Source organism: Coturnix japonica, chromosome 10 (genome assembly GCF_054131305.1).
Source record: "Coturnix japonica strain WE chromosome 10, WE-NBRP24, whole genome shotgun sequence".
Lineage (NCBI taxonomy): Eukaryota > Metazoa > Chordata > Aves > Galliformes > Phasianidae > Coturnix > Coturnix japonica.
Window position 1 is genome coordinate 20776736 of NC_140672.1, and position 26009 is coordinate 20802744.

At 43.2% G+C, this 26009-nt stretch overlaps 1 protein-coding gene across 8 annotated transcripts in view; it reads left to right on the forward strand.

The window, feature by feature from the left end:
* The window catches only part of LOC146759500 (receptor-type tyrosine-protein phosphatase T-like), an 83703-nt gene that overhangs the window by 47074 nt on the left and 10620 nt on the right, over positions 1-26009 (forward strand). For 7 of the 8 annotated variants that reach the window (XM_085510721.1, XM_085510720.1, XM_085510719.1 and 4 more), the window contains 3 exons: positions 775-877; positions 17782-18055; positions 25787-25823. In XM_085510721.1, the coding sequence (XP_085366847.1) occupies positions 775-877; positions 17782-18055; positions 25787-25823 (414 nt within the window). Of the gene's footprint in view, positions 1-774; positions 878-17781; positions 18056-18172; positions 18540-25786; positions 25824-26009 lie in introns of those variants that run through there. The other variant, XM_085510724.1, reaches the window with a different exon arrangement.

Consider the following 26009-nt stretch of genomic DNA (forward strand, 5'->3'; position numbering starts at 1 on the left):
AATCGCTGTGAGAAGGTTAAATGTGGGACCCCCACAGTGCAGCTTGCCCTTGAGAGTTGTAGATGAACTGAGTGGGACTACGTTCTTCATGTAAATTCTTCTATTTGCTTTATAGTTAGGGATATTTCAACAAAGCTTACGTCTTTGGAATAAACACAGCGCTGCTCAAATCCTTTAGTATTTTTGTCCCTAAGGGACGTCTGCTATTGGGGAAGGTAGTATTAACATAATGAGTAGGCTGTGTTTCCTAGGGAAACCTGTCCCACCTTGATGACATGACCCTAGCAGGAGGTAATAAAGCAGAAGTAGGAAGAGGAATGTGGCTAAGTGTAAATAGTCACTGGTTTTCCATAATGCCACAAGGAACACCACTGGTGGAGTGATGGATACTGTGGCCGGTCACTGCCCACAGCACTTGCTGGTAGACACATCACTAAAGCACTGGGGTTAAATACCCGTTTGAGTGCCCAAGTAATTCCACACTACTCTCTTTTGATGCTTTCCCACTTCATAATGTACCTTCCAGCTAATCAAGGAGACATAGCTCACACATGCATTAAAAATTCTGCAGGTAGGTGCCCCATGTCGGCACTGGAGGGCCACAGTAAGAATGGGATCCAACCCAGAATTAGTCACGGATATTGAGAAAGTATTTTAATGTCTCATTGGAAAAATGTTAAACAGCCTCCAAGAAATGTTAATAAGCACATTGCTATCACTACCACAGGCAGCAACTGGTGTCTCAGTAACGTGTTGCTCTTTGTTCTGCTGCAGCACCATCAATGCCGGAATACGACACGGACTCGCCCTTGAATGAGACCGACACCACCATCACTGTCATGCTGAAGCCTGCTCAGTCCCGTGGAGTCCCTGTCAGGTGGGTGGTTCCTCCTCCCTTGTTTTTGCAGTGTTCCCCTCTCTTTCCTCCACAGGTTTCACTTTTTGTTCTCATCTGATAATGGAGCTGTTGAAAGCGAATGCTGCCTACAAGGCCAACTTGCCTGTTGATTCTGCCTTCTGCATTTCTTTTTATAAATGCGTCCTGCTGCTAACCTCCAGGATTGGTTGCTGATGGCATTGTGTGGGGAAGATGATCAGGGGGCTGGAGCACCTCCCCTATGAGGACAGGCTGAGGGAGTTGGGTTTGTTAAGCCTGGAGAAGAGAAGGTTGCGGGGTGACCTCATTGCAGCCTTTCAGTACCTGAAGGGAACTTACTCCCAGGAAGGGAGTAAACTCTTCGAAAGGGCTGATAATAGCAGGACTAGGGGAAATGGTTTTAAGTTAAAAGAGGGAAGATTTAGGTTGGATGTTAGGGGGAAGTTCTTCACTAGGAGAGTGGTTAGGCCCTGGAACAGGCTGCCCAGGGAGGTTGTGGATGCCCCGTCCTTGGAGGTGTTCAAGGCCAGGTTGGACGGGGCCCTGGGCAACCTGATCTAGTAAAGGTGTATGTTTGGTGGCCCTGCCAGGCAGGGGGTTTGGAACTTCATGGTCTTTGAGGTCCCTTCCAACCTGGGTCATTCTGTGATTCTGTGTGCTGTGGTGTGAGCTCAGCAAGCATGGAGGAGGCTGCAGGCCTCCATCTCCTGCCCTTGTATCCATGAGGGACAGGTCTTTGTTGTAATTATACAGTAGGAATGCCTGAACTAGTGTTTTCAGGTCATTTGTTCTGAATTTGGATCTTCCCAGGCTCCTCACTTTTCAGTGTTAGAAGCCAGCTGTTGCTCCCAGCTTGATGTAGAGAGGAGGCGATGGAGGCTGGCAGAGGTCTGCTGGCTTAGTAGGGTGCCACCAGCTGTAGGTGGGCAGTTTCCATTTGCAGAGTGGAAGACTTAGGGGCAGGAAGCTGTATGGATGGATCTTGTGGAACAGGATGATGGCCTTGTAGGAAACATCTGTGACTAATCCTGGGCTGGATCCCATTCTAATTCTCTCAGAAGTGAATAGGCTTTGTTCATCCCACAGATGAGTTCCTAGTGCTTCTTGAAGGTGTCTCACTAAGTGTTCAGGGGCAGCTTACTCACGTGTGGACTCGTTTAATTTAATGAAATGTCCCATCTCAGTTAGTGCTCCATATACGTCACTGTTTTTTCCCAAATTGCACCATTAGTTTAAAGCAAAATATCTATTTTAAAAACTGAGCACCACCCCCTTTCTAATCATTCAGGCTTCAACATTTCCCTTTTAATCTCTGCTACTCCATATGAACAAATTTAGGAGCCTATTTTCTGAGTCCTTTAGGGATATTGTTGTGCTGGAAAATGGCTGTAAAATCACAGAGCTCTGTTTTATTTCTTTATATGGGGGAACGTTCCTGTATCTCGTTTTACCACCTGCTGTCTTAAGAGTGTTGCTATTTCAGCTTTTTATTGAAAGTCTTGTGATTTTTCTTGAAGCCAATTTCCTACACTTTAACCTCTTTCAGTGAATAGCGTCTTTTTCAGCAAATGCATCATTGTAAGGAAAAAAAATCTACAAGTTTTCCTAATTTTTCACTCTTTGTTTAATTCCATTATGGCGTATAGTACCCACAAATATTACACCCTGCAAATGCCACATCGAGATGATGAGATGACTTCCTTTCTTGAGCCCAGTCCATTGACACAGATGAGTGTGAAAACCAGAGCAGAAGTGTGTGCGTGGTAGGGGAGCTATAGCTATTAGCTGTGGCAGCTGAGCAATGACTGAATACCTTTTTCTGTATAAATATAGCCTGTTCTTAGACTAACTTCAGGAAACCCAACAAATTTGACCTTGTATTAGTTTTTTCCCACCCAGTTCCCTTTTCTTTCAACCTGTTCTGCACACTTTCCAGTTTGGGTAAATCTCTTTTAGTACAATATCTAAAAGCAGGCAGCGCTCCCTCAGAGGCTTCAACACCATCCAGCCAATGAGAAGGATGTGTTATGAACTGTTGGTGACACTTAACACATAAGGATGAGGTGTTTCTTCCCACTTTGCTTTTTCATAGTGTTTTTTTGTTCATATTCACGCTGAGAGTTAATATACCCTCTTTTTTTGTTGTTGTCTTGTTACTTGTTTTATGTTTTAAGCTTATTTTTCCTTCACAAGTATGGTATTTTGTATTCATCTCAAATAGTTATCATCAAATTGACTTTCAAAATGCTTTTAAATCTTGATGCAAACTTAGAGTGCTTCCATCCCCCCCTTACTCTGATGCTGTTTCCCATTCACTTACCAAGGCATTAATGAAGATAAAGAATCAGGTTCAGGCAATACTGATGCATTGAGATTGTACGAGGTAGGTGGAGGGGATCCCACATGATGGGAAAGATGCCCAGTGCTCTAAAAGCATGTCTGTAGGATGTCTGCTCTCCTGGCCTCCCTTGTAGGCATGGCCATGCTTTCCTCGATCCATTCCCTTTTCCACCTGACCACTCAGCCTGCCTGGGGTGTTTCAGAAAGGGCTCTTGTAAATGATCTGAAATAGTTACTGCTCACAGTACCTCGTAAGACCTCTGATCTTCAGATCCATCTCTGTGCAGGAATAGTTAGACCCCTCATCTCATCCTCTTGGACAGTACTCCAGGCAGCCAGTTTCTGCTCTGCAGTGCCCGAGGTTTTCAATAGAATCCTTCCAAAATGTGAAGGTGAAGAAACAACAACAAAAAAAAACCACCTTCAGTACATAGCAATTATTTTACATATTTCCTCTTAGATGTAAGGGAGGTGAATTGGAGTGTGTGCGGGGCTGTGATTGTAAACCAGTATCTGCCCAAAAGATAGTTATGTGACTGCCTTGTATTACTTCATTCTGCTACAGTCTGAGCAGCATATAGATGGAGTATGCTTTGCAAGATCATTTTTAGAGTAATATTATAGAATATTCCAGTAAAGATTCATTGTTTTTCCTCTCATGTGAAATACGGGTGCACTAAATCCAAAGTCACTTTCAACATTGAGACGTTTCTGATGTTTCCTTGTGCTCATGATCAATAACTAAAATGTGGTTGTTTGTAAAAGTAATGATTGTGAACTTGACGTCGTTAACAAACTATAGATAAAAATCAAGACACTTTCATACGAACTAATACAAATAATATAAACTTGGTTATACTTCTGTAGACTTTGTCTTATTACCAAAGGAAAGGTGGATTATCAGCAAGGCATAAATATCCTCCCTTGTGGCCTGGGCATTTCATTCTTTCTTTGTGGTGAAGCCTGCAGAGTTTGACTCCAAATTGCCCTTTAAAAATAACTTTTGGTGCTTCTTATATCAGTCCAAAGCCTATGAATGGTGTTGTGATTGATCGCTGAAGGCTGACATTCATCTGTAATAGGTTCAGAAGCAGAAAAGAAGAATGCAAGTATTCCCCATCTTTATTCCTCAACTCCTTCCTGAAAAAAATCCCAGTGTGATTTTGAAGATAATTTTTGCCTGTGAATCTGTTATTGTCAGGAGGGCTGAGTCTGTCCTTCATGGATTATTCACATATGACATCTTTAGACCTCTATTTGAGAATTTATATCTCGTTCACTGCCTGAAAATACCGCTGTGAGGGATTTTATCTCCATGACGAGTCCTCTGGGCTGTTTGCTGTGCGCTGAGGGTATGGAAGTCCATCTGGTTTATTAAGAAGCCGCTGGTTGTATCCACCTATACTACTATTACAGAGAACATTACATTTTCAGAGCGTGTATTAGTTTTAGGGATTTCAAAGTAGAAATAAACGCTCACCTTAAGGGTGATTGCGTTGTTGGCATGCCGTTCCATCTCTTGGGGCTGCTGGGCCATTTAGAGCACAGTGCAATTACACAAAGGAGTTTGAGCTGGTAGAGAATTTCTTTGCTGGAAAAAATAAGAATTTAATTTCTCTGTATCGCTTTGCTGCAGTTCTCCAAAGTGTATCAGTAGCCAATCTGTGATGCTTTTTCGCATGTCTGCTGCCACGCAGGCACCTATCTGGTCTTTAGGCACCTATCTGATGCTCTTTAGGCACCCAAACCTGTGCTGGGCTAAGGAAAAGTGTTTTTAGAACGTATGTTTTCAAACCTTGCGCATGACCCCGTGCATATGTGTCAGGGGTGTGTGTGTTGTGTAAGGAGGAGGTGTGAGTAAGGATGGGTAAATGTATTTAGGTCAGATTTGTTTACGATGCATCTGCGCAGCGGTTGGGTATGCTTAATCACTGCATTAATGTGCATCTTAAAGGAAATAAGAACAACTAAATGGGAGAAGGGAACTGGAAGTGTTTTAAATATATTTAGAAGTGCTGAGCAAAAGGTGAAACAAATATTTTCATATTGCCAGCCAGTAGGAGAAATTAATTCATATGAACGAAGCCCTATGTTACTCACGAGTATTATCTGATTTTTGGTCTCTCAAGCATGAAATAAAGGAAATATTTTTTGGTTTTTGTGTTGTTAAATGAATCAAGTGGAAACAATTGGGTTATTTAACAGAACAACTAAGAACAGTGGGTTTTTTTTCCTGTTTTTATTCTGCTCAAGCTGTTCTCCAAGCAATCCTCTGTGATGTTTGTGCATGTTCATGTCTTCCAACCCGTAGTAACTAATGAAAATCCCCTGTAATGCTGGGGAGTGGCTTTGCTTCCACCTTGCATTGGAGAGCTGAGGCTTTCACTGCTTAACATTTGTCTTCCATTTCAGTGCAACAAAGTAGAAATGCTGAGTCTGAATTCATGGGCTATAATGTTCATCTTTATGACATTCTTTTTCTCATCATTTCAGTCACCATCCATTTGTACAGAACTTAACCTTAACTAAATCCCTCGCATTGGTATCTTAATGATGATGATTTTTGGAAGCACGGTTGTTCTTTCCATCCTTGCAAAAGAACCATTTGCAAACCTAATAACGTTGATTATGTGGCAGACGAGGGATGAGATCTACAAACAAGGAGCTATAAATTTGCAAAATCTGTTGGGTTTTTGTTTGTTTTGCAGATAGAGGCTTTAGCGTTTACATCTCAGTGTCTGTGTTGGGAGTGATGCTGTTCAGCTTGTTTTGCTTTGTTACGTTTGAGTGTTACCACGAGTTTGCCCCAGGCATTTATGCTAATAATTAATTCATTAATGCCAGGAATGGGTGGCGATTTCTTGCTCTTAAAACTCCTGCACAGGATACCTTGTGCTTGGAAATAAAGATTGGAGTCAGGGATCAGCAATAAAAAAGGTTCTGATGTTTAAAGCTGTGGGGAACATAACAAATTATTGTTATGCCCTTGGTAATTCTGAAAGTTCAGTTGCATTGATAGGTGTGTTATAAATACCTGGAAAATAAAAACCCCAGCCTGCTTTTACTTAACTCTTATTCCAATGTATGCATCATGTGAGACGGCTGATTGAACACAGGGCAAACAGTCATCACATGAGATCTTTTAATTTTGTAGTATCTAATGAGGAATGAGATTATCAATCTACGCTTCTGATAGTATAAGCCTAATTATCTGTATTAATTAACATCTCCAGTAATATACCTCAGGGGTATTGTTCTGATATCATTCAGACTGGGTTTCTCCTGCATGGCGGTTCTGTCTTTCATTTAGGCAAGAGTTTGAAGGTAAATGAGCAGAGTTCCTTTCCTCCCAAAGGTAAACTGGAGCTGCTTTTTTCTTTAGTGGTGTGTGATTGTGCCCAAGAGAATGAGAATTTGCATGAGAGGCTGGGAATAATGGCAACTGCACAGACTGCTGTGCTGGTTATTATACCAAACAGCAGAGTTTCACCTTAAATATCTGCAGGTTGACCTCAGCAGTGTGTTCTGCCCCTGGGGAGCTGAGCAGGGCTCAACAGAGCTGAGCATATGTGTCCATTTTGGCAGGAGTCATTGCATGGTGAGTGTTGTGCATGCAGAATGACTTCAGTGACACTTGGAGTTGTTCTGGATCTTAGCAATGCTTTACATGCTGTACAAAGACAGGAGTACGATGGAGATGCAGGGTTGAGTCAGGAAACAAGGTGACAGCTGTAAGTGTCAGGAAGGAGTATTTTGATTTCTATGTAGCATGGCATAATCAGTTGAATAGATGTTTCAGGGTGTTTTAGTTCCCCTGAAGAGTCAGATGCTGGCCCTAAAAAGCGAGGCTGAGTGGCATTTTGGGTCAGTTGTCTCATCTGGTGCTGGAAATAAGTTCTCTTACTGCAGCATCTGAGAGTATTGTCCCTTAAAATGTCACAAAGCTGCCGTTACCCATTTATCAGCCATCAGAAACATGGCTGCTCCCTGAGCCTGCATGACCTGCTGTGCCTTGCTAAGCCGTTCTGCAGAGAGTTTGGCAGCAGCTGGGAAAGGGAGAGGAAAGCCATCAAATTTACATATATTTTAATTATAATATTTTAGCAATCAAATTACACATAGAGACGATTCTTTTGTGTCAAGTAACGTTTTATTAGCTGCACAGTGAAGCTTTCACTAACATTTTTCAGTGTGCTTTGTGAAGGCCCGAGGATATCGAGAGTCAGGGAGTGAATGTTTTTGCATAAATCTTTCATGCTGTCCACATGAACTGTCAGATTAAATTCCAGCAATCAAAAGGTTAATGAAGTCTGAACTTTAAGCTGAGAATCACAAATTGATGGCCATTTTCTCACATCAAGCTGTCAGCTGGTAAGACAGAGAGGGAACAGGGGGAAATGCCCCCATGGCCAGCGTGAGGGTTTCTTTTTCCCAAGACATTTCTTTATTTTCATTGGAGAACCTGGAGTCAATATTCCCCTTCTGTGTTATCCCAGAATAAAAGGATAATTGCAAACTGCGTAAAATATTTAAAACCCCGGCAAATGCATTTGTTGAGATGTACCACCGAGCCTCCTTTTGCCTGCAGCAGCCCCTGGATTCACACCCTGAGATGGGATGAGATGCCCCAGGTGGGAGCTTGCCCACAGGCAGCAGCTCAGTTCCCTTCACAGGCCACAGAGGGAGGTTTGCCTGATTGAAGCAGCTCCTTTTGGTACTGAAAAGCAGATGGGATGAGTCTGGGCAATAGTCCCTGGCAAACATCACCCCTCGGAAGTGGTGTATGAGCCCTATCCAGCCAGCATCCCTCCAGCAGCAGCAGGGCCGAGATGTTCAGAGGGCAAGCGGGTGCCTTCCTGCATATGGCAGGCAGTGTTTGTGCTATAGCAGGTGCCCCTCACTGTGTCTACAAAAGCCACAATAAAAGGGAAGATGAGTAAGCTCTGCTTTGCTGTTGCAGACTAAGGCATTTCAGGATTTAATTATACTACAGGTATATAAATTCCGGAAACATGTTAATGCTCCCGTGATTAAAATTATAGAGGGCCTAATTGAAAAAGCATAAACCGAATTGAAGAATTCCTAATTATAGTTTGCTTTGAGGTGTTAATTTCCTCCATAATGAATGCATAATTTCTTGAACTAGAAAAGGGGGCTGCTGCACCAGCGCGTGGGCTGCAGATGGAATGAAGGGATTATCATAAATGCAGCCAGACAATTCGGAAGAGTAAACCTCTCCAGCCATGGTGCTGTTCTGCCTCTCTGTAATTTCAGTTCTCCGAGCACAGCGCTTTTCCAGAGCAAAAGGCTTAGCTAGGAGATGGTGAGAGACTTGCTTATGGCACAGAAAGAAGAGGAAATTGGGCTGGTTTAATTAAAAGTAGCCTTGGTGCAAAAGAGGAGAGAGGCGGTGAGCGGTATTTCACTGGAAAGGTCAAACAGTGGAACAGAAGATGCTGACTTTCCTCAGTACCCACCTTGATTCAAAAGGAATTGCAGGAGCTGATGTTGATGCAGGTTGAGGGTTGGTTTTTTTTTATTCCTCATGAAGGATTCACCTTATGTTTCAGCTTTTCTCCTACATCAAAAAGATGCGTAGCTTAGAAGGGAGTGAATGGTGAAGTATGTCTTTATCAGGCACAACCTCCTGTTGGATAAGTCTGCCCCATTCCCACTCTGTTGGGGATCTCTGATGGTGTTTACAAATGATGACAGACCAGCTGCCAGCCCTTATCCTTGGGATTTCCATTTTCTTCTTTTCCCACCCACAGCTTGCTTGTATTCCAGAGCTGAAGGTGCCGCTTCTCCCTGCTGCCAGAAGCATCAGTGTTTTGCACCTCTTGAAAAGCATGGTGTGTTCTCCCTGTGTAGTCCGGCACCTATTGATCTGCACGATGGAATAAAAAACTTGTTTCTGTCTGGAAACTGGCTTAATTTCAGGGAAATACTCAAACTCAATGAGAGCAGATGCAGATACACCCAGCCCTTGTGCAAGGCCCTGATTCATGGAGGGCATGGTAGAACCTGCTGGGAAGGGCCTGCCCCACTCTCTCCAAGTCCAGTAGGTGGCTGAAGAACTGCTTTGGCTCTTCTTGTCCTTGAAACTTACTTTCTTCAGGTCCCAAGACAAACCAACCATCACCGAGACCTCAGTCAGCGATGCCTGTTTAATGCTAAGCGACATCAACACAAAAGGGTTGTGGTGGTTTTTTTTCCTCTAGATCAAACAGATGGCAGGTGGTTCAGGAGGGAAAAAACACCTCCAAAGCCACAAACATTAGCTCCTGTTGCAGCGAAAGCCCTATCTGTCTGCACTCATTATCTTTAATCTGCCAGCACAAAATAACATTGAGCTGGAGAGATAGGAACTGGGCCTATTCCACGGGGGAGCAGCAGCTATTATGTCTAATCTGTGTTGCAAGCCAGGTCAGCCTTATGGAGATGGCTGAGATAATGGAACACGGAGCTTTGAAATGCCCTCTAGTTCTATGTTACTTTTACCACATTTTTTTCTCAATAAGATTAAACGGGGAATTTAAGGCATTAAAAAAAGTACTGTGTGTGTGTGTGTGTATATGTGTGTATATATATGCATACATATATGCATACATATACATAGGTCCATCTAAAAGTAATGCCTCCTATTTATTCCCATGGAAACTGCAATTGGTATGAAGAGCACGATAACGCTGTTTGATACAGCACATTCTCGGCTACAAACCACTATTTTTTTCAGCATAGTCACCACTATTAGCTGTGCTTTTTTGCTACTGATGAACAAGATTCTGCATGCTGTGCTTGTAACAGTCTGCACCAGCAGAGGTAACATGCTGTTGCTGTCTCCACTGCTGAAATGCACTACCCACCACCTCGCTGTGCTCACATCCACTGCTTGATCTCCATCACTGTTCACCAAGTGTCAATGAATGTCAGTGGGTGACACTTCTGCATGGAGGAATTCAATTCCACCCCTTTGCTTCATAAGCAATTCAGTGTCAGACAGTATTCTGTCAGACTGCCCCTCTGCTGCCATCTATCACGAGGCAACAAAATAGAATGGGATATTGGTGGGAAGGTTCAACCTCTGCTGCCATCCCACCAACATCTGCTTCTGATAGGCCAACATCATGAAATAGGAGGCATTATTTTCAGAGCATGCCTTATAATTCAGGTAAATAGATGCAGTGTTCTGGTGGTCTGAGCATGGAAAGAAAGCAATTTGTTAAGTATAGACTGAAGGCCAGAGCCTATAACTATTTTGCTTTAAGCACATGAATCCTTTGGTCATTAGACCCCGACTCTCAGTGCAGTTGTCTTCTTGACAACTGTATATGCTTTGTACTGCTAACCCATTTCTGTTTGGAGTTCACTGGTACTGCTGGGGTTGTTAGTTTAGTTTATTAGCTCAGCTGCAGAGGAACATTGGGTTATAGTTGGAACTTTAGTCCAGTGGGGATAGGATCAGTCTTTACTTTTAATTACCTTTTTCTAGTGTCCATTCCACTCACGATAGAGCTCTAATGATAAAGTTCTAATGATAAACGAATGCTTATATGAAAACTGTGGTTCCAAACAGTGTTAGCCAAGTGTGAAATCACTACATCTTGTTTCCTGAATTTCAGGGTGGGAGGACCATGGTAGGCTGGTAAATCTGGGTGTGAGAGTGCAATACAACGTGGAGAGACTTATCAGCCTTCTTGATGAAACAGATTGCATTACCTCTGGCTCTGTCTCAGCAGGGTTTTTTCATAGCAACTACAGCAATTAACATCTTTCTTTGCTTTTTTTGCTTTTTTTTCTTTTTTTTTGACAAATTTGACTGAATTTTGATATTTTCAACTGGAGCGAACGTAGGCGAAGAGTTGTTTAATTTAAATGAGTGTTTAAAGAGCACACGAAAATAACTTCAAAATGAAAGATCTGGTGTAATAACTTTGCAATATGAGAGACTATTTCCTCAAGTAGCATCACTTTCATAAGCTTTATTTGTGTGAATGCTTTCTTGCAGATGTGAAGAAGCTGATTTCTTTTAATGATTGTATTGATGGAATTGCAGCCCAGTATTCATAATGGGCTGGTTTTTGGCTCTTTGAAATAGCCAAACATATTGCAGAAGATGACATTGTAGAAAATCTTTATTTCATATTCTTTTCCATAAAAACGTTTATTGAAAGCTGACCTTAACTTCAGCATATTGCGTCCAACATGGAGCTGTATGGAAATAGTTGTAACCTTTAATTGATTTTAATGGCTTAAAAATCAGAGCTCAGATAGAGAGAAAATTGCAGAACAGTGTATTGGGTCCCTATATGTACATCCTAGATGGCTGTGAAACCCAGTTCATTATGCTTTGTAGATTAGTTTCAGAGCTTCTGATTACAAGTGCATAGGAGGTATTAAGGGTGAAATTTTGGAGCGTATGAAGCCGACAACTCAATTCTCAGGAATGTATCAGCACCTGAGCATTTTATTACAGGGTCGCAAGAGGAAACTACTGAGGGAAAGTTCAGCATTGCACTGAAGTTACATGGTGTTGGTAGGGGTGGTGTGTGCTCAGAACAATGAGCTTCTGTGTCTGGCCTTGTAGGATCACGGAATGGCTTGGGTTGAAAGAGATCTCCAAGCCCAACCCATTGCAGCCACCTACCCAGAGCGCTGCTCAGGATGGAGCTTCCACAGTGTCATTGCTCTCTGAGTGTTATGCATTTGATTCCTGTGAATTTAATTAGTAAATCAATAGTGTTCTAATATTTTTGAGAGATAGTGAGTTTTTCTTGAATTTATTACAGAATCCCTTCTGTACAAGTTCTCCCGGACTGGAGGCACACTGCTTTTACTATTCAGTATTTAATTCCACTTCTTTATTGTTACTTTAATTTTTGAGTGAGCTCTATGGAGACCTGGTGGATTTCTGTATGGCACTTCTGGCTTCCATTGATTTTAACCCAGAGGGTGGTGACGCACTGGAACAGGTTGCCCAAGGAGGCTGTGGATGCCCCATCCCTGCTGGCATTCAAGGCCAGGCTGGATGTGGCTCTGGGCAGCCTGGTCTGCTGGTTGGCGACCCTGCATATAGCAGGGGGTTGAAACTGGATGATCTTAATGGTCCCTTCCAACCCAAACCATTCTGTGATTCTATGAATGCTTATCGTGCACCACATCTAACCATGTCCTATTTCATTATGGCAGGAGAGGGTTCCATGCTGGCAGAATAAAGGCCCTGAGTTGTCATGTTTACGTGCAGGTATATTTACAAATATGTTTAAATTGTTTTAACCTGATTTAATGGAGTCACGAATGAAATGATGGTGGAAGGTGCTGGTGTAGGTATACATGGTCTGATTTCTGTGTTGCGCTACATTCATACCGTCTGCCCATTGAGGCTGTGAATCAGGTTCCTGAGGGGGTTTGTGGTCTTAAGAGAACACGTTTTTACAACTTTGGCAGCGTGATTAAGAGGAAAGAAGAATTGGTTGTTGGCCCAACTAAGTATCACACCTTTGCTCCTGTCCGTGTGTACTCAGTGCCTTTTGATCGTCTCTGCGCAGCATTAACTCTCACAGATCGGTCAGACAGTATTTGGGTTTGATTTCCATGTGTTTGAATAACCTTTTCAGAAGTGCTGCATCTGCTGATTCTACGGAAGGGATGTACCAGGGAAAATTCAATGCATAGCACACATTGGCTGCTGCATGCCCTCGGTCTGAGATAACACAGTGTCAGGATGGCAAAGCCTTGCATCTTCATGCTTTGCCTTTTTTTGTCTTTCATCTTTGAATTAAGACAGCTATTAGGAGGAAACTCACTACCCTTTGGTGGTATCTTGATTCCTGCTGCCTGTCAGATAGCCTGAAAATACTGTGTGCATTTGAACCAGAAATGAGAAGTTGCTGTTCTCTGTGGGGTGAGTTACAAAACTTGCTCAAAATAACCTGCTGAAAATGCATTGTGGCATCAGTCTGTGCTAATTGCCACTGGGTTTTATTCCCGGGGTGAAAATATTATTTGAAATAGTGCACAGTTGATAATATATTGGTGTGTTAAATATTAAAATCAAAGGAAGAAATATTAGATCTTTATGTAGTGTGTTTAAGAAAATTCATTACTAAAATGGCCCGAGGGGGGATGCCAAACTGCTGAAGCATTGTTTCTTTTAAGCTTTGATAAGTCAAGTGAGGAGATCACTGTAGGGTTAGGAAGAAATCATTGGCATACTGTGTCATTGTCAGGGATATAGTGGAGATGGTCCTTGATGGGAAGCGCCGTGTCAGCATACCAAAGTGCACAGACCAGATGTGGAATGCTTTATGGAAAACTCTGATATTTCCTTCCATATCTGTGCAAATCATACACTCCAAACTGGAGTCTGGACTGAACACACAGCTCGATTCTGGACAATTGCTTCCTCAGCCCATCCTCGAGCAGCATAAAAAGAAATCAAGAGCAGGGAAAGCGAAGTCTGCCAGAGCTCAGAGATCTCTCTCAGTAGCTCAGAGACAGGGCTGTGATTTGGAACGTTGATTATCGCACTTGTGCTTCCACACTGAATAGAGAACTCATAATTGAAGAGATTACCTTGTAGATGATGATAAGAGCACATTTTCTTCCTCTGCAGACAACATTTGTGCTGTGGCGGCCATTATGGCTGCTGCTTTTATCAGTGATTTAGAACGGAGCTGTCAAAAACTTTAAAAAGCTTCTATTAAAGTAATGTGGTTTTATCTATATAAAACCTGTGAGATTTATCAGGGAAGCCTGGTTTGGCCTCCTTTTCTAATAAGAGCGTGCAGCTGCACCTCGGGGCACAGAGCTCTCCAGCCTTCGAGGAAGTCAGGCTTCTGATCAGTGCCAGATTGAGAATCCCTGGAGAGCTCTCAGGAGAGAGCAAAGCTGTGGATATGTGGAAACCAGTCCTTCATTGCCATTCATGGGGACAGTGCAGTTGCTGGTTTGCAGTGAGGTGGTTTGGAGTAGCTTAGCACGAGGACGGCAAGACCCCTGCTTCTATTCCCCTGCTGTATGTGGATTTGATGGCAGTGTTTGCAAATGTGGCTGGATATTAAAAATTGAAAGGAGGTAGTTAGTTTTACTGTGTCGTCTTCCAGTTTATTGGCACTGAGGTTGTTATACGGAATTGGTAGTTCCAATGCTCTGCTTTTGTTGTCTCTTTTAATATAATTTCAGTGTATGACACCGAAACTTTCTTTTATCCAGCTGGGCATTTTCAAGCAATGTATTGATTCCTGCTATGAAAGCAATGTTAGTTGATACTGGCTGGAAGCGATAGCTTTGAAGCATGAGAAGAGGAGAGCCCCAGGAGATCAGTTTTACTGCCTACCTGGTAGCCAGAATAAGAGCTAATAGAATAGCTTGGATACCTCCTCTGTATTTCCATTGCCTCTTTTCTTCCTTGCCTTTAGCTCTTCTTTTTGGGGAAAACACTCCTCTTTTATTTGCCTATAATCACTGTGCTGTGTATTGCAAAAACAGCTGGTCTTAACAAGCTGCAAATGGTTGATCATGCTCCACATCCCAACAGAAGTGTGGCTGCAGCTGGATCCCTCTGCAGGCCAGAAGGGCAGCTCACGCTCACAGAGCTTATTTTGAGCTACTGCCTGACTGTAACCCTAGGGGTCACAATGCATCACGGCACATTATCACTTCTTGTGAGCTTCTGCAGTAATGCAGACAACACAGCCATCATTTTGGTGAGTAATTGCGTGCTTGCTATCCACAATTCCCACATGGATTTTGTTTGGTTGGAGGACCACTGGCTTTTTTGTTCCCAGAGTGATAATCTTCAGTCCAGAGTGATCCTTGAGAGTGGCTGCTCTCTTGGCCACTTGACCACTAGGAAATAACAGAGAGCCTAAGGAAGGAGTGAGGCTGAATGATGAAGGTCACCGAGTCGAGCAGGTACAACACTAAGAGGTGCCAGCGCTGTGTCAGTCGTCGGTGTGAGCCAGGGCACAAAGGGAAGAATGCAAAGTAATGCCATCTGTAACTCATTCTGTGTTTCACCAGGGAGCAGGGTTTTTTTTTAGACAGAGGGAATAATGACAGCGATGCTGGCTCAAGTACTTGTTTCATAGGAAAAGGTGACGGTATTTGATTAGATTAATGCTGTTTTAACTTGCACACAAATGAGACATCTATTAAATTTCACTTGAATGCTCCTGAAGGAGCCATTGTGCTTCCAGAGATGTCTGAATAAGATTCCAAAAGAATAAACATAAAAAATAAGTTAAAAATCCAGGTTGTTAAAGGGGTGAGTTATCGCCAGGATAGGAAGAAGTGTGCACTAATGGCTGAGAGGCAAAAGAGTATCTGTTACAAGGTTCTGTATGCATGTGTTGCTCGTGATAAAGATGAGCGTGTATGGCAATGTATTAGGTGTGAGAGCAGTCAAGGCAGAAACTGAGAATGTCTTCAAAGGTAAATACGTTCTCTGATTATGGAAGCAGTGCAGTTACCTGGCCATTAATGTCCTTGGTAACTAACCCTTCTAAACCAGAGAGGTCTGTGGGCTCCCTGCCTGCATGTGGCATACTGAGAAGAGCGAGGTTGTCCTTTCCATATAGTGAGTATGGCAGAAAGGAAGAGAGAACTTGTGGCCCCTATGAGCTGAAAAGAGAATTAGATTTGTGTGTATGTGTGTGTGTGTGTAAGAGGAACATCATCTAAAACCAGCAGAAACAGGCATGTATCATTGTATGCAGCAGGAAGCAGGCAATTTTTAGGTTAGAAAGCATATGGCAAATCCCCACAGAAATGTCCATCACAATTCAAAGTACTTCTGTCAGCAAACAAAAGCTTCCTTGGATTTTTGTCAGCATTGTGGATTATTGCTGCCAACGTGAAGGGTCAGAGTAAGACTCTGCATATAGTCTGTTAGCGAGCAGTGTCCCCAAAGGCAAACTACAACTCTGCAGCTGAGCTTGAGGTTGAAGTTAAACACACTTCTGCTTAAAGCTGCTACTGTGTCCTCAATGGTAATCCCTGAAGTGTTGCTGGGAAACGTGTTTATTGTTTTAGAAATCAGCAAGGAAATACCAGAGAAGTTTAAAATATTCTATTAAAGCCTCCAGTGAGCAATAGGATTGAGGAGAGCCTTCCAAAGTGCTTGCCAGGATGTCATTGAAAGCTGTGTCCATATGTCTGGGTGCTCCTGCTGCATTAGCAAATGTGAGTACCATCCTGCATAAGGACAGTTTTAATAGCAAGCAATTCATCCATCGGTCATATTGGTAATGATGATTTGCCTTTGGGCCTGGCCCTGCTGTGCTCATTGCTTCACTCTCACCACGGAGCGTGCCAAGTACCTGCAGCCCTGGAGTAGTAATATGTTCTGAAACATGAACTCGGTTTTGTTTTGCCTCCTGTCTGTGGGAAGGGCCAGAACTTTGCTCCACAGAAGCGCTGATGAGCTGCTGCTCTGCGAGATGATTTCCTGAGCAGTCTTCTTGCAGAAATGAGCCTGTGAAAGCAGGGACAGGGATCTGCTGCTGGCTGCCTCCAATCTTCTAATCGATCTCCCCTGTCCAGGTAAACAAAAGAGCAGCCCGACACAGGCAGGTGAGGGCAGCGCTGTGAATATCCTGACAAAAAGTGAAATGACTGCAGCGCTATCTCTCTTTGTCAAAGGGGTGAGTAATGTTAAGCAGGCACTAAACCTGCCGCAGCTGGAGCAGCATTGAACTAAAGGGCTTTGTTAACTGTCTTTGGAAAGAGAGAGAGGGAAAAAAATACAACAAATAGGGAAAAAAACAAGCCCAGTGCATTTGAATGCAACCTCCTTGAGCCTGGAAATAGCAAGCTAGAAATGACAAGGTTGCTATTACATGTCATACAAGGCAAAGGCTTAGCGTGAATCAAAAAGGATTAGGGTTTCATAGAGCTAGAAAGAGTATCAAGAGTTGTTGTTTCCTGAAACAAAAATGAACTGGGAGAGAGATGAAGCCACCTACCCACGTATGCTGCTCTGCAAGCACACCTTTCAGTGATGCAAGGTAGGAGGAGACTTGCCAGCAGGAATCACTGCTAGAGACCTTTTCATTCCAGGATGTATGGCAGTCTTAGAATCTTTTCCAGTCATCTAAACTGGTTCCTGCACCCTGAAACTATCCAAAACAGAGCTGGTAGTTCTGCTTTCTGTGGATGCTCCCCTCTACTGCAGTCATCTCTTTGCCAAGCAAAGTCTTCATGTTTCACTTCGGTGGCTGGAATGGAGGGAATGTTCAGTACATTAGAAACCTGTTACTGACTGGATCCTGTAGTAGGTACTTCCTTTCTGGAAGCGTGGCATGACTGAGATCTGTTCTGACTTTCACAAAGGTGTAATTCTGCTAAAGCAATAGAGCAAATGAAGCAGCACCTTACTTTAGAAAGCAGCTTACAGCAGCCATTGCCTCTGTTATTGGTGTGCCAGAAGCTGTTTTGCTATCTCACCCTAATGTAACAGTGTTTTTGTTACTTTGCTGTATACTTTCACTGTTGGAAATGCTCTTTATGTTTAAGGATTTTGGGACTCTAGTCTTACCTTCCTCTCTCCCCTCTTCTCCCAGTGTCTATCAACTCGTTGTCAAGGAGGAGAAGCTACAGAAAGCTCGCAGAGCTGCAGACATCATTGAATGCTTCTCCATCCCAGTGAGCTACAAGAACGCCTCCAGCCTTGACTCACCTCACTACTTCGCAGCCGAGCTGAAGCCCATCAACCTGCCTGTCACACAGCCCTTCACTGTGGGTGACAACAAGACCTACAATGGCTACTGGAATGCTCCTCTTTCTCCCCTGAAAAGCTACAGCATATACTTCCAGGCTCTTAGCAAGGCAAATGGCGTAAGTGCAGAGAACATTGCCTGTATCTGTGCTATATGTCTACCTCTAGCCTCCCTCTCTTTCTCCTCCCTTCTCCATCAAGTGACAGTTTAATTGCAGATTATCACTTTCTTGCAGAAATCTAATGGGAGTTATACATGCCACTACTTGTCCTTCACTCAACTTTCTCTGCAGATGCAGTGGGAAACTTGTAGGGGTGCCAAGCGATGGAAAGGGCGTATGTTGGCACGTGGTGTATGAAGTGGATTGTTTGTTATCGTTTTTATTGTATTAATGTCTGAATAGAGGCTGTTGTCCTTTTAAGATGTAATTGTTACATCCTTGCAATCGTCAGTTCACAGTGATTTTAGAGGAGAGATGAGATGAGAACTACCAAAAGCGATTAAGTTGGGTTACTGGTAGTTGCATTTGGTCATGCCGTAGTTTAGCAGTTGTGGTTGAGATTTTCACCTTGAACAAAATGCAAGTTTTATGGCAAAGGGAACTTTGTGCCTGTCTTTCTTACTCCTTTTGGATATCATAGACTGTATTTTTTAATATATAGTTATTTTCTGATATCAAATTTAAACTGGGGAGACTGCATGGAAAACGTAGTCTGCCCCTTTTTCAGACTCAAATACCACACACATCATGCCCCAACAGATCCACTCATAGGAAACTGGAGGGCTCTTTTCCCTCTTAAATTCTTCTGGAAGGTAGTTTGTGACCTAATGTCCTCTTCCAGTCCTACTGCAGGTCTGTTCAGCTGACAGCGTGCAGGCCAGACCCAATCTAAGCAGTCATTCAGCTGCATCGCCCCTGACTTCCCCAGTTGCTTTTGGTTATCACATACATGTTACAGGTTACTCCAGCTTCCTGTGGAGACTTACAGCATTGACACACAGTCAAGAAGTTAGCTAGGGGGGTGTTTTTAGTATTTTTGCCATTGCTTTCCTGAATCCAACTTTTACACGTTCTCTAATACATCGCCTCTGAAAGAACAAAATTAGAAAAATCAATCACAGATGAATGGTAAAGGCTTTGATCTCCACCTGGGATAGTGACTGTGATACCCAAAACGGAGGCATGCATCACAGAGGACTGTCCGTCCTTTAACAGGCTGGCAATGCCACTGAAGGTTCTCAACGTGTCATGCTGTTTTACTGCCTTCATTTATCACCATTCTGCAGAGTGTGGCTGACAAGCACAAATCTCTTCAGTACTGTGCTGCTTTTCACCTTGCTTTCCCTTCTAGTTGCTACAGTTTCCATTCAGCACTCGTCAATTAATTCAATTTTAGATTTGGCTCTATAAAGGAAATTGTGAAATATATGTATATCTTTCTCTGTGTCTAGTTAGTTCCCCCTTATGTGATAGTTAATTGCTAGTGAATGGGTCCCCAGGGATGGAAGAAACTTTTATTTGCTCAAGTACAATCTAATATGCCATAACTGGGTAATAAGCATGGAAATGTGGGCTTTCCTTGGTGTTCTGGAGTAAGGCAGCAGTAATGTGCAGCTCCTGCTTTTTCTGGAGCTCTGGAGCTCAGTACTCAAAAAAGTAGGTATTACTTGGGCTGCTCAGAAAGGAAACTAAAAGGCCTTTCAGAAAGAAGTAATCCAGAAGGTCTGTATGCAGCAATCCATAGCTTGTGGAGGCATGAGAAGCATTGAATTCATGTCTGAGCAAGCAAATGCCTCGTATTAATAATTTACATTAGCACATTATGTGCTTATGTATCCTCAAAGTGCAGTGTTGCTAGTAAAAGACATAGGTGAATTGTCCAGGAGTGGAATATGGATTTTAAGTGAGTAGCCATGGAACTTGTTTTGCCCTGATAGAATCCTTAAGGCACGCATTTCAAATGTTAGGGTTTGATTTGCCTCTGAGGTTTTGCAGCTGTAAATGTTTTCTTTCATACCCAGAACTGTTTGCAAGTATAATTTGTTTTTAAGAGTTCTGGGTGTTCGTTTCTATCAACAGCCTGAGGCAGCGCGGTGGTCTTCACGAAGCCTACCAAAAATTATGGCTGCAGGAAGGCATTTTTGGATAAGGCACATCTGCAGAATATCTGAGGCAGTAACAATTTAGCACAATTACAATCCAGCCTTATGTTCCTTCGCACATGAAAAACTTAACAGAGCATCGCCGCTCATTTTTTAATTAGGACATTCTATAGTTTCATTAATCACTGACAGATCTGGAACAATGAAACTTCGTTTGCACACCTGGAACTTGCGATGAGAGGCCTTCGTGCAGTGAACCATAACGTCTTCTTTAGAAACGGAGGGCTCCAGGGGGAGCTTAATTTGAGGAAACATTCTGTGTTTGGTCAAAAAGCTTGATTAGGAGGAGGTAGTGATGGTAGAGGAATTCTGCATTGTTATTTTACATCTCCTCTGTATGTGGAGGGTTGTGCTCATTTGGTGTTCTTGTCGGCTCTGTAGCCATTAGCCGCGATTGTTGCATTGAAAGGGACATAATTAACAGCTGGATGCAAAACAAGCGCAGCAAATTGCTTCAAAATCAGATCTCGAGCTTTGCTGCCTTCTCTTGTGCAGTGTGGCTCTTGTTTTTTGACAGCTGGAGTAAGATAGCTCTGGCTATCTTGATGAGTTCTGTGGGCTGTTGTGTGAAGCTTGGTCAGCCTGGTACTGCTTCCAGACAAGGGTATGAACACAACATTCTGTTCATGCTTCCGAACTGTGTGGATTTTCCTCCTAGGGATAGTTGAAAGCCAGATGCTGAACTGAAAGGTGTCAAAGTTTAACAGGGGAGGTGGGGAAGATATAAAAAGAAAACAAAAGCTCCAGGTTTTATAACCGGCCAGTTGAGAAACACAATTAGTTACTGATCATCTGGTAGGGACAGCTAGTGCAAGAACTGACACAGAGGGAAGAGCAGACAACTGGCTTTGCTGTGCTCTGGCAGGAGCTTCATGCCTGCCGTCCCAGCCAGGTAGATAAGTGACATTTGCTGGTTGTCCTGGTGCCACCTGCTACAGATGGCTGCTGGCAGAGCATGATGCTTTCTCGGTGTGTAGAAGCCTCTCTGAAATACAGCGCTGTGGTGCTTCTGAAAGGTACGGCCTGGGTGGTGATATTATCCTTATGCAGAATTAATAATCAGAGTTAAATATTGCAGATTTTGTTGTCCCCAGGTTCTTTATCCAGCCCACCGTTGCTGGTGGTGCCCAGTTAGTGATCAGCAAACCCGCTCAGGAGGGGAGAATTCCTTGGCTCCTGGGATGCTGTCTGAACTTCTGAGCAGCTCAGAAAACAGAGCTTCCTAAAAATCCTTTCTGTTGCTGCTGTGCTTTACGTCATTGAGTTAAAATGAAAGCTGTAATGGCACAGTTTCAATCAATAACCCTTGGCCATTTTTCCTCTAAATGGGAGATGAGGCAGGAGGCTTTGTGGCACAGCTGGAGATGATGTGGGGGATGCTGCCAGCTGCTCCTGCAGCAGCCTGGTGGTCCAACAGGTGAATGATGTGTTCAGGCCAGCTTTGTGAAAAGTGGCAGCACAGGAATCAATGAGAATATTATTTTTGAAGGAATGATGGACTCTACAGAGTTTCTCATTGATTTTTTTCCTCTCTAATGACTTGTACTACATGCACAGTCGGGCAGCTCATTATTATCTGGGGATTTCAGGCTGGATTCCTGGTTGCTAACATGTCTGCTCACATAGTTAAGGAAGATTTTGGAGGTGTGGACAGAGCTGCCAGTAGGAAAGTGACTTTAGTCCTCGTGGAGATGGCTCACAAAGAGCCATTGATGTACCTCACTTCAGCAGAAGCCTTATTATGAAAGCCAGTGTGCTACTAAAGCTGCCTGCATTGGTTTTGCAAACAAACAGCTGTGAGGACCTCAGTGTTCTGTGATTCCAGCTGTACCATTTTGTTCAGTGATGTTTACTGCTAGTTACTGTCGTGCTGGTGCTCCTGGGCAGCAGTAAAGCAGCTGTGGATACACTTCACTCTTGGTAAGCCCTTGTTTCCATGTCTGGCTGGCCTTCCTGAGCCAGAAGACATGAACCTGAGCACTGGTATTCCTATTCATGGTATGAATAAAATCATCTAGTCAGCCTCAAGTTTGGGAGATATAGATACTGAATAAATGAAATATCCTTGAAATCACTTTCTGTTGTAAATAATAAAAGCCTGAACCACTTTGTTAAAGCTCACTTCTCGAGATAACACAGATACTAAAAATAGCCGATAATAGGAAAGTCAATACTGTATTTAGCTGAGCCTCCTGGAGTACAAGCAGTAGAAATTACAGGGGAGTCCATAGACTCTGCACACTCTGTGCATGTCATTCATTTTAAGGACAGCAAACAAGTGGTCTTGGTGGAATAACAAGGAGACGCATGGGGAAAAACTGAAGAACAACAGCAGAAAGTTCCTTAGGATTTTCAGAGGATGGAAGGGCAGTTCCTATCCCATGGGATGAAGCTGCCTACAAGTGTGCTCAGTACAGGCTTGGGACATGAAGTGCTATGGCTGGTGCCAAGTGGGAGGTTGGTGGTTACCTGACTTTGCAGCAGCAGGAGTTAAATCTGCCTGTCCCCAGGTGGGTCTGTCTGGTGACTGGGGGCAGCAGGTACACAGGTGCTGCACTGTTTAACTAATGCAGGGTCATAATCAGAGTAAAGGAAAGGGAGAGAAAAAAGAAAGAAAAGATGGGTGTGAAAACAGATGGATGAAAAAGCTCCGCTTATTTTATTGTTCATAGTCTGTAAACAGCAAGCTGTCATTTTAATATAAAAGGAAAAAAAATCATTTGGCCTTTTAGGTTGTGAAGATGCAGCTGTCACATAAACATATGTCCTCCTGCCCTCGTAGATCCTTTCTGCAGAAAATTGTTCCCATCCAAGTACTAAAACAAAGGAGGAACCTGTCTTATAATCATCCGGTGCACTTCAGTGAAATGCCCATTTTGGAGCCTAAATAATGAGTGGATGGCATCAGCTTGCTTGCTTTGTAAAAGAAAGACTGTTAAAAAGAAGGATAATTCATTGTGATACCAGAACAGGCTCCTGGTGTGTGGATGTAGCCTTGAAATGAAACAGTTGTCCTGTACCAGGGTCTAGGTTAAAGCATCCCTGCATTGTTCTCTTACTGCTTGAACGTAGTCTGTGATAGCATAGCCTGGCAGTGCCCGGAGCACAAAGCAGCAGTGATGCTGGGATCTTAGGCTGGGTTATTTGTGTGCCTGTGGCCATAGTACAAAGCAGACATCTTACTGCAGCTGGTGGGAGCTCTGATCATGTCTGTGGTTGGGTTTGGAATGCTTCTGTGGTACAATAGAATGGGATTCCTGTATCAGAGTACTCGAAAGAGCACATGGATACAACCAGGAGACTGTAATTTAGGGAAATTGGTTATTTTAAGTTTTTTGTTTCATTATTTTTCTTGTAATGCCTTCAAGCCATCCGCGTGGGGTATTTATTCCTCTTTTGCTGTTGGTTAAGCAGAAACATCTTTACACTGGTAAACACCTCATCTGAATCCAGAAGTTTTTTTTCAGAAAGCAGATGTGATTATGGACAAATGGTTTCACTGTTTAGAGAAGAACTATGTATTCTGTGTATTGACAAAGGAGTTCAGGCGAACGATTGTCAGCATTAATCAAAGAAAAATACAGTAATTGGAAGGAGGTCTCATTTTTTTTGTGAGACATCAAAGAGAGGAGCAGTGGGTTGATCAATGAGGTGGTCAATGGAAATCAAAGGAATAATCAGCCCTCATCAGGAGTAAGGACTGAGCTGCTGTCTTTAGGCTCCAGCATCCCTAGTAGCTGATGCCTGGTGGCTGTGCAGGTTTCTTTTATGTTTTTCTCCTCGGAAGGCACCATTTGAAATGAAGTCCAGATGTCTTGTTCCTCTGGTGATTGATTGCCCTTGCTTTTGGCAGTGTCTGATCACTGTCTTCTAATAACTACAATTGTCTGGGCTAAATTAGTAGATGTAAATGCAAACAGAACACACTGCATCCTGTCTTCTCAAATTACCCCGTGGGAGGGCAACGTGCGGGAATATGCACATGCTCAAATGAGATCAATTACAGCATTGTTAACAAGATTTGGGGTTTTGTTTTCTCACCTCTTCTCTACACTAATTTCTCCAGCCTTTTGTTGCACTTCAGAGCTGGCAGAAAGCAACAGATGCACAGGAGAATGTCTCACAAGTGCATGCAGTGTGTGCCAGTGTCCACCTACTTTTAGCCTGCAGCAGTACTATCTGGATATCAATTATGTTTCACTCGTCATTGCTGATTTTCCAGGTCATCTTTGCGTAGATTGTGAAGTGCATCAGATGTCTTCTGACTCCCTACATTATCCGCTGAGGCTGTGCTCTGAAAATAAAACTGTGTTTTTCCTGCCTTATATAACATCGCTAGTAATAGAGATTGTTGTTTTCCAGAATAGCTGGCAATTCAGGCTGATTATACAGGAGGCAGCGATGGCCGTGCAGCAGTGCTCTGCAGCTCTGTTGGCTTTGTGGTGCCAGCAGTTGTACAAGATGTGCAGAGCAGCTCTTTGTGGGCGAGAGAAGTTTGTGCACCGAGATACCTCGGGTTTACTGGAATAAGGAACAGTTCAGTGAGGGCATGAAAAGGGAGCAGGGTGAGCTGGTGCTGTGTTTCCCTGCATGGTGTCTGCAGTTTTCCCCTTCCCATGGGCAGTGCTGCAGCTGAGGAGGGTCGGTTGCAGATGAAATACATTTTCTGTACAGCCTCCATTAAACTGCTTAAGGATGGAGCAGGCTGCTAAGCAGTGCATTTGTTGTTTCCAGAGCCAGGCAGCATCCATATTAATGTGGCATTATCACACGCAGTAATTTATGCAGTATTCATTACACCTGAGACATGCACAAGAGCATGTAAAGTCATAAAGTGCTAAGAACACCCTGCAGCAGATTACTGTCTGACAAAGTTTCTTAAGCAGAGGAACACAGAAGATTTGGATGATGATCACGCATCATGCAGAAGCAATCCCTGCCAGTAAGGGCTGTGGAATGAAGGAAGACATTGGGATACCAGGGTTTGTTTTCGATGGAAGTGCTGCTGTATCTGAGCCTTTAGCTAAGCCAAAGAACACAACGCTGCTGCTCAGCTCCAAGCTCCTGTTTACACAGATCTGAGGACTCCGAGGTGCACTGAACAAAAGTGTTGGGTTTTATCCCAGCTCTGCAATGAAAAGCTGCGGTGCTCAGGGTTGTGTTTGAATGGCTCATTTGGCAGAAGTAGCCGTACAACATGCTGTTCTGCTTCACATACATATCAGAGGGCTGGAATATGCTGAAATATTCCAATGGCTGCTTAGGTGTCTGTTTGCCATGTGTTTAAATAAATACCCAATTTGCAAAATATGCGGTAATGGTGCGTGAAAATTGGATGTACAGTTGCATGTACTTTTGACCCAAAGCTTGTCTGCCTACCACAGAACAGGCCATTTAGCTGGTAAATTCTATTAGTAAATCAGGCAGTTACGTGGTGCCTGTAACCCACGTTGAGTATGGAAAAACACGCGACTTCCCAGCAGTCAGGGAAGCAGCTGTATTGCAGACCCATTAGTATGGAGTGTTTGGTGCCATTCAAACGGTTGGTGGTACTTTCAGAGATGAAGCGTAAGAAAAATGCTCATTTGTTTTACTGCCTTTTGGTAAGAAATGCATTTATTGCGGATAGGACAATTACACACCTTGATGTTTTTCTTTTCTTTCTTTCTTTCTTGATTTTTTCCAGGAAACAAAAATCAACTGTGTCCGGCTGGCAACTAAAGGTACGTTGGGTTTCCTTTCCTTGCAAAGCGCAGCACCAGTAACACAAAAGCTGCAGTGGTGACACAACTAGATTACAGTTACTGCAGTTACTATTTGGGGAGAAGCTTCTTTTTAAACAGTTTTGGTTTTCTTAAGGAAGATATCAAAGATAGAATGAGAGTTTCCAGAACCACTTCGCTCTATGT